The sequence below is a fragment of the Columba livia genome, chromosome 3 (genome assembly GCF_036013475.1).
Source record: "Columba livia isolate bColLiv1 breed racing homer chromosome 3, bColLiv1.pat.W.v2, whole genome shotgun sequence".
Lineage (NCBI taxonomy): Eukaryota > Metazoa > Chordata > Aves > Columbiformes > Columbidae > Columba > Columba livia.
Genome location: NC_088604.1, coordinates 22,373,651 through 22,382,953, shown reverse-complemented (window position 1 = coordinate 22,382,953; position 9,303 = coordinate 22,373,651). Strand labels below are relative to the sequence as shown.

General features: G+C 38.8%; 1 protein-coding gene across 20 annotated transcripts in view; it reads right to left on the bottom strand.

Annotated features, from left to right (window-relative positions):
• Positions 1-1,601: 1,601 nt before the first annotated feature.
• DLGAP2 (DLG associated protein 2) overlaps positions 1,602-9,303 on the bottom strand; it is a 468,772-nt gene continuing 461,070 nt past the window's right edge. For all 20 annotated transcript variants that reach the window (XM_065056017.1, XM_065056019.1, XM_065056022.1 and 17 more), the window contains one exon: positions 1,602-9,074. In XM_065056017.1, coding sequence (XP_064912089.1) covers positions 8,856-9,074 — 219 coding nt within the window. In that variant the 3' untranslated portion in view covers positions 1,602-8,855. The remainder of the gene's footprint in view (positions 9,075-9,303) is intronic.

The following is a 9,303-nucleotide window of genomic DNA, read 5'->3' as shown; positions in this document are numbered from 1 at the left end:
TACTATTGTACAAGAAACAGCTTGCTTGTTAGTCCTGAGATCCTTTCCAGATTGCAGGAAGGATCACCCTATTTTAGGGAACTCTTGAAGGCTAAGACAAGTGAAATGATTACTGGAATTTCAGCTAGAAGTGATCAAGACCTTTCTTAGTTGTAAAGTATTAGAGCAGGACTGCTATGAGTGATGCTCTAGGTCATAACATCTATTGTTAGGAGACAGATAAAAAGAAGTGCTAAGCTGCTCTAACGACTTCTCTGTCTAAATTTCATTTTCATTAGAACTGCTGACATACAGCAGGAAATTTTTGAGCCTTCCAAAACAGGTATTAGAGGTAAAAATTCCTTTATACAAATAATGAGCCAGTAGAGTACTGAATCTTTAATTTTATTGGTCTTTCTGCCAAGACCTTTCACAGGTTCTTCGTATACCACCTGTCCACAGTGTACCTAGTATCATTCATTAATTACAGAGATGTCAGCTTCCACCTCCAGTTGTCTCATGATGCCGAAATTCATCATCTCTATGTTAAATTTTCAAACAAACATCTTTCTTGGACTGCTTCCCTTCTTGGAAAACGATCCCTGAAGGCATCTTCCAACCCACTTCATTATCCTCTCTTTTTCTGATGGCTATGAAACAATTGACAACTGATGGGCTACTGGGATGCTGCAACCACTACTCTTCATTTTAATTAATCGCATCTCACTTTTTCCCTCTGTTTCTCTCCTATGTCTGCATATCTGTTGTTTTTCACAAAATGGCTGGGTTGTAAACTCTGTGTTAAGGGAAATATTTTCATTTTGTAAGGGTATAATGTCTTGTTCCATAGCTAGGGCTCCTAAGTGTCATGATAGTATATATAATAAATAAGCAATAAAAAAATCCAGTGATTCAACCAACCAAGCACTTTTCTATGCCAAACGAATTCATATTTGTCATAGCATTTCTTGTACCTCCTTTATTTAGACTCAGAGATTCCACGCATCTTTGTTTCATGCCTACCATGCCTCTGTCTTATTCAGAAGTGTGGCCAATGCAAAGTATTGCTCAAATTTTCTGCTGAGATGCTAAAGCCACTCCCTGAAGGAGACTTGTTTGCCCTGAAAGGAACTGAAAAACACGAAGTGGGCTAAAAGCTATTTTTGGCTATTCTGTTGCAAACAGCAAAAAAGGCACACAGAGATGCTCCAGGATTCACCTTTCCAAAACAAATTGTTTCAGTTTCTTCTGCCTAATAACGAGTGCTTACAAATAATTCAGTAACAGAAGTTTTGCACACAAAAAGACTGTTGCTATTTCTGTTAATGGCACACGATAGTCAGTGCATAATTTTATATACCTATAGTACTAGTGACTGTTAACCAAAACATATCAATAGCATTGCAATAACTGATTCTACTATTTGCTGAATTCCACAGATTTCAAATGTTTTCCTTTGAATTCAGATAAAACCCTATCAAAAATATTTCATTGAAAATTAATTTCTTGACACTCAAAAGGCTACATCTCTAAAGCAATAATTTAGTGTGGGATACAAATTTTCTTATTGGAAATGGCATTTTTTAACTACTGCAAAATTTAAACTGTAAGAAAGAGTGTACTCTATTTTTCTCAAAAAATTTAATTGCAGAATTATTTACAGGAGATGAACATAAACAATACATAAACCAATTGAAAGAGGCAGCTTCATAAAAGAGTGATGGGGCAAAATAGTGAAGCACATTTTCTTACAATCAGCTGGAGGTGAGCAGAGAACCATGAAGAAAGAATAACTCAATAATAAAACAATTCTCAAATATGTCTTCGAAGTAACAAATAACATTCTGGTAAAGAAGATATTACTGAGAAGCAAGAAATTATTGTAGCAATGAAACAACGTACTGTACATTCGATTTAGGTATCCTGCATGCTACTAAATAGAATTTATCAAAAGAACCATAAAAGCATGAGAAAGAGAATTACATAAAATAGTTTGATTCTAGTGAAGTGTAGCTTTATACAGATGGTGAATATTTGGCACTCAGTTCATCCTCATTGTTGATATGATTTCTTATGTGTATATATTTATATATATTTATATATACTTTTAATTATAACTAAACAGCTAGTTTCCTGGTTCTAACATTCCTTGAAATTCTATAGGAGGCATTTAATTTAGTCCTTAGGCCACACTTGATTATTTTGGCATGTCACATGGTGAATGAAAGTATGAGTTTTGTCTCTGTACAGAAAACCCTGCACAGTTGTAGTGGCTTTTCTTCAGGAAAGAACAGTTCTAGAGCAGTCTAAGTCAGGTTACTTGAAAGGGACATTTTCTTGTTTCAGGAAATTAATATATAAATTGAACTAAAGAATACATGCATGCTGAGCCCTTTTAAAATTATATGGCCATACTATTAAACCTCCAAAGGGTAAATCAAAGCATGGATATAAGCATGTGGATTCCTGGGTAATTATAAACAAAGTTAGTATTTCTTTGTGACTTTTGCAGAGACATGAACCTACTATCAAGCCCTCTGCTTGATTGTGACCTACCTGAAAGGAAGAACTACATCCAGCAAAGTAACTGGGCACTCACTAACTTGAGTGGTGAGTCCTTCCTACCTCAGCAGGGCTTGCTGAGTCAGATGTCGATCTGAATTATACCGATTCAAATCTGACATTTCTTTCTGATTTCAGGTTCTTAGCATTGTTTCTAATAGAAATGAGATCATATCTTAGCCCGAAGCTCTGAAATAATTCATCTCACAAGTAAGAATCTTGTATGACAGTCCAGATCTAGGAGTGGGAAATGCTGTGTTGAATGAGAGAAGAGTAATGGAAGGAGAAGAAAAATTCTCACTAATGGGCTGTGTTGGTGAATAATGACCATATTTTCAAATAAACACCCCCCCTTTTTAAGCTTCAGTGAAAATATACATGGTTTTGTCCTAGAGAAGTAAAAAATCCTGTCTGACAAAACCAATTTAGAAAAATAACAATTTAGCCTTAATAAAACAGAATTAAATTGCCAGCTGATGAAGACTGTTCTGTTTGCTCAGTTAAAGAGCAAGCCATGTAGGCATACTATTTTATATTATCTACGATCTGACTTCAAAAGCCCAGTTCTGTTTCAGCAATGAAGGGCAATGGAAGAAACACCCATGCGTGGAAATGTGGGCCCATGAATCTTCTGTGATCATCATTTACGAAATGCGATATGCATTTAATGAGAAGGGATCTGGAATATGTTTTTTAGGTATAATGAGTGGCATGGCCTCTTGCAGTTATTAGGATTTTATTTTGTTAAGAGGAGCTGAATCAGCCTAAACATGCTGGCCAAATTATCTTTTGGGCAAGTTTCCATTTCAATTTCGTTTTCATACTTGCTGTCCTGAACAGCCTGTTATGTAGTTAAACAGCTGCAGCATTACACCATAGAGGAAGCTGCATTTCAGAGATAAATTAAGCAATTTCTGTGTATACAGAGGGCTTAATTCCTGCTGGGAGTCCATGTATGCATATGAGTGTGCCATAACGCAGCTGTTCCCAAAAGATGGTCCCTGGAGGTGAAGATGGTGAATCATTGCAGAATGGCCATGAGGCTGCACTAGGTAGTGAACCCGCCATGGCTGTCAGTGTGGAGGCTGATCTGCAAGAAAGTGGCAGGTCTACAGGAACGTGTGTCTTGACTGTGGTTCCTGCGTCCAACTGCCTGGGACCATGACACTGAAAAATTGCTGTATATATATATATACGTATGTATGTATGTATGTATGCATCCTCTTTCTGTTATCTGCAGCATGAAATGGTTGCCTCTAGTCTGCCGATCCTGCCAGTGCAGAGACACATCCCCATTGCTCTGCCATACAAAGAACCCTTACGGTTAGAGCTGAGTCTCAGTTAAGAGCAGCCGCCCAAACCAAAGTATAATCCTCACACTCAAGCCCCTGTGTTAGCTGGTCTGGAGGGCAGATTGGAGGAGGGAACAGGGCACTTGACAGCTACGCCACAGGGGAAGGCTGCTTTTGCAGCACGTGCCCCTGACAGATCTCTCCTGCTAAAAGTGCTGGGGGGGTGATGCATGTGCAAAGGAGACACTTGACAAGATCCCCGAGCAGGAGGGCTCAGCTGCAGGTGCCATCAGCTCCTGCACCTGTCACTGGCCAGGGCTTTCCTGTGGTGCCCTCCCAGGGGAGCTCTTCCACCGCAGGGACCCTCACTGCTACTGTCATGAACAGAAAAAACAGAGATTGTTCTGGAAACTTAATTTGATGCTTTTCATTCCCTGCCCTACACCCTGGAGGGACAGTGTGAGCATTGCCTTGGCCTCTGCTTTGCTCAAGGTCTTCCTCCTGATTCAGTGAATCTTTGCTTCTCTTCCGTCACAGGCTTGGACCGTAAGGGAAGGCTGTGTGGAAGGAAACTCCCCGGCAGTGTGGGGACAGGCAGGAGAGGCCCCCGTGTCCCGCTGTGCTGGCTCACCAGGCCATGGGTAGGGTAACCTCCCGAGCTGCAGCCCAGCCTGGAGTCTGTGTGCCAGCTAATAAAGTGCTTGGAGATCCTTCTGGACGAAAGGCACTGTGTAAATGTGTCAACCTGTCACACACCAGGAAGAACCTCTCTAGACATTAAGGGGTTTGCTGATATTCCTCACCTCAAACATAGTTTGAGAGTGGTGTATTTACATCGTAAGATGCTCTGGGAACAGTAATGGGAGTAACACTGCTCCAAATTTCATTTAAGCTCTCTGTCTTATACTGAGGCTGCGGCTGCACAGGATTTCGCAGCTTTTCAGTGTACATAGCTTGACCCCTGGAGCTGCCAAACCAGCTTCAGACCTCGAATTAACAATCACAAAACTAGCCATTGATGGAGCAGTCCACGGTGTGCTCCCTGCTACCGGCGCCAATGATGAAGCGCCAAGGAGGACATCAAACCCTCTGGCCTGGCCGGGCAGGCTCAAGGCCTGGAACACAAAGGGCTGGGATGGGAAGATCTGGAGGCACAAGGGGTGGACCTATGTGGGAAGGACCAGGTGTGGAGCAGTGGCCCTGCCTGAGCGTGCCATGGGGCCAGGAGCCTCTCAAGGGCATGAGAAGACCGTGCGTCACCTCATCGCGTAGCGGGTGCTTCTTTTCCTTGCAAAGTGACCAAAACTTCCCTCACTTTATACTAGATGCAGTGCTGAAGAAGATGAAATGAATGTATTGATACAGCAGGACATGGGCTTATTTTAAAACAAATAATTTCCATTATATGAAAGGTATTTTATACATACATATATATATATATATATATATATATATGAAATCCACACACCATCCTATGCACGCTTTAATTCCTTCCTGATTGATCTCAAATCTAACATAGTGACAATTGTCATTTTTTGGTATTAAACTGTACAATATTATTAGTCTTTGCACGCTGCCAAAGGCCATTCTATTCAGGTTGACATGAAATAATGAAACACTTCGTAATGTACTTCACGAATTTACAAAGAATCTCAAATCTAAAAAAAATATACAAAGCAAAAATAAGTATGGCGAATATCAATGATTTTACCAGTCGGGTCTTTTTCTTTATTTAAATTTTCAGAATTCTGTTTATTATACTTGTGTTTTACAGGCAATGAAGAAATGAACAGAGACTTTCTATAATTTTCATCTGTTAAAATAAATATTAGTCCAATCAGTATTTAATTAAACGCTAAACTATTTTGCTGTATCCAGCTGTCCTGTGTGGGTCTACACCATGAAGTCTCTACATAGAAAGCATTCCACTTTCTAACTTTATATTTATTTATGTTCCTCCTACACTGGTTTTGTAACTGAATTTTATTTTTATGATGTGGAGTCAGATTACAATTGAACTGTTTAATAAGATACCACATGCTGTATTTCTCACGTCAGGGACTGAAGCAATTTGACTTTGATTTATTTGCAACACAAGTATGATAAGCATAATGTTATTTTTCTAAACTAACCAGATGTACAACATATAAATAAAAATGGCTTATTTGCCCTTAATGATAGAATGTTACCTGTACAATAATTTAATATATTGCACTTTGAAATGTAACACATGCACAGATAACATGTTATCAGACTTTTCAGTAGGCATCTAGTTTACTTTTGATACTATTTTTTTTTTTGGGGGGGGAATAAAAGTGGGACAAACAGAAATCATAGATATCCAAAGCTTATATTGAACATTTTCTTGTAATGGCATGGGAAACGTAACATTCAGGGTTGGCATAATTCACGCAGGCCTATTTTTGTCTGAGAACATTGAATAAAATGTTAACATATTAAAAAACTAGCAAAATATGATTCTAAAATGAAAGATTTATACAGACTGCCCCAAGTCAGCATTATTAGGTCAGCTGGGATCTAAGCTCATCTGTCATCTGTTGTTTTTATGATTTGTATTTATAAAGTCTGATTACTGGTAGAATCAAATAGAACTTGTCTTAATTACATGACCTGTTGCTGCAGGTGGGGGTTTTCAATCGAATAAGTCAACTGTGATTTCTCCTTGAAGTGTACAGGAAAATTAGATAAAATGTATCAGCTGCCATACATATAGATATGTATGTATATGTGTGTGTGCCTATTTTAAATTTCTTAGATCTAGGAAAGACATTTGCTTTAGTTCTGTGTGGATATTTCTAATTAGCAGCTCCACTTTAAACAAGATACCAGGTGTCAAGACTAAAGAGGCCAATGTCCACGGGTACATTTGTATTTAAAATAGTACAACAGATATAGGAAGCAGCATCAATATTGTACACGACCTAGGATTCAGCTCTTTCCTTAATAGAAAATGCCTTGAAAAACATGAGGGATGGGAAATATAATGTTTTCATCTATAGAAGAATATTTCAGGGATTTTTTTTTTTTTTAAACTTCTTGAAGGGTATACATTCGTCTTGGTTTTTGCTTCCAAATATAGTTTAAGGCTATTTGGTAAAGTATATACCAGATATCAGGCTCAATTTATAGAGTTTTCTCCCCACAGAAACTTCTCAAAACTTCATCTCTAAGATTCATATCTTGAAGCTAAACATGCTTTATCAGCTGTGCTCCAAAGACAGAACTCATGCTTAATACTACACAATGTAGGAAAAAGAGAAGGAAAAAAACCCAAAAACTCAAAACCAAAAGAAAACAGATTTGAAGCAATGTCAGATCTGCATAACCTATGATACTTCATGTTTTCAGTCATTTGTCAGGCTGCAGGGTGCATGGGATTCGGATTTAAAGTGCTCATCAGGTGAAGAACCAAAGTGCTTAAGTATAATTAAATAGCTGTTCTGCCTATGGCTAAATACATTGCATTTGTCAAAGCAGGTAAAAGGGCATGCGGGAGATGGGGCTGTCTGTCTGTCTGGGTTCAGGCTGAGATAAAGTCGTGTTCAGTAGGATTCAAACCTTGGAATCGGGGGCTGCGGGTTACTCATCTTATTGCGTCTTCACCTGAAGACTTCTAAGTGCTGGGTTGGCTCTGGAAGGTAGGTGAAGTGGAATAATTATGTCTTAATCTGTTTTAAATTAAAGCCTCTTGACTGTGGTAGTTACCACTTCTCTCTTCTGACAATGTGAGGCTTGAAAATATATTATTTTCCTATATTCCATGGCTGGAAATCACTTATCTCGACTCTTTTTTTTTTTTTTTCCTTTTTTTTCTTTTTTAATGTCTGAAGCAAGCAAGAAGCTTATTCTTGCCATAAATGATACTGCATAGAAAAATAGTTCTAAAAAAAATACAACTGTAAACCACAGTTCACCTTTACCTTAACATAACCATTTAAACTTAGATATACTTACCACTCACATTCATATTTCTTAAACTGTTTACAACATCACAACTGGCATTTTAAACAAGCAAGATTTTTTTTTTTTCTCAAGGATACCCTGGAAACTCAATTGATATAACGTTTTGAGATTTTGAAATATTACATGTAGCACAGCTCTTGATATGAAAGAGAAGGTTTATAAAATAAAGGTTAACACGCAAAAGAACTGTTAAAAATGCAGTGAGTGTTCCAAAGGAGCGAGAATTTCTTTACACATCTTGCTACAGAAGATCTAACTTTTTAAGGCTTCCATTTTCCTTTCACCCATCACTCAAGTCCTCTTGCATTATAATTTTGCTTAGGTGTCAGAGTGTCGTTACACCGCTAACAGCAAACGGTTCTCAGTGGGCCTTCCCAGCACCACCAGACTTGTATGCTTCTCGGTTCTGATGAACTTTGGAGTTTTAGTGGCTGGATATCCCTGTTCATCTCCAGAAACTTGACATGACATGAGAGGCCTAATGTTATTTTGCAGTAACAAAGATGCGAAGTGTGGCAGAGCACATGGGTAAATATGTTAGCTGGGTTCTAGGAAACGAAACTGGAGGTCAGAGAAATAAATGGGTTCTTTCTTTCCTGCTCTTTACATTTGTAGCACCTTCTACTTGGATTAGCTAATGCCTCTAGTGAATGGTGAGATGCACCCATTTATAGTTTGTTATTCTTATCCCTAACTATCACACATTTTATAAAAATATAAATAACAAAAAAAGTAAGCTGGGTTCCATCTCAAGAGGTGTTTCTTGTTGTCCTCTGAGAATATATTGGATAAGTCAGGTCTCAACAAGCCCTATCCATTGTAGCTGATTGTAAGTCAGACAATAAATACAAAAAGAAGTCGTTCTTGCGGTGAGCTCAGCAAATTCTGAGGAAATCAAAAGCATTCCACTGTGCTTATGGCACAAAGAACACAACAGCAAGGGCATATTTAGTGGAGAGAATGAGACAAAAATTACCAGGTAAGTGACAAACTGTACAAGCATTTTGTTTAAAAAAGGAACTCTGCAGCATTCTGTCTTTAAAGCCGGGTTTGAGCCTCTGGGATATATATCTCGATGCTGTCTGCACGCTCTGTGGCTGAATTCTGCCGGAAAGAGGCTGCTCTCTTAGCAGCCATGAGCCGTCTTCTGGCTTCTTGTCGCTGTCTGTCGGGTAGGTCCAGAGATTTTTCTCTTGTGATAGGGAATTTTCCTTTTGGGGGCTTCTTTGGTACAGGAGGAGGAACCTTTCTTTCTTCCTGCAATAGGGTATTAAAAGGGAGGGTGAACTGCGTGCGGAAGGTACCACAAGCAGTGCATGCAAATCGAAGACGTGAAATGCAAAATACTGGTTACATACATCAAGCATGCTCAATTTGTGCTCTCCAGTCAGCTGACTAACGAATTACATGAACAGCTATCCACACTAGGGACACTGACAAAAACCCTGTTGTTCAGCAGCCATTACAAATTCTGCAGTCCTGCACC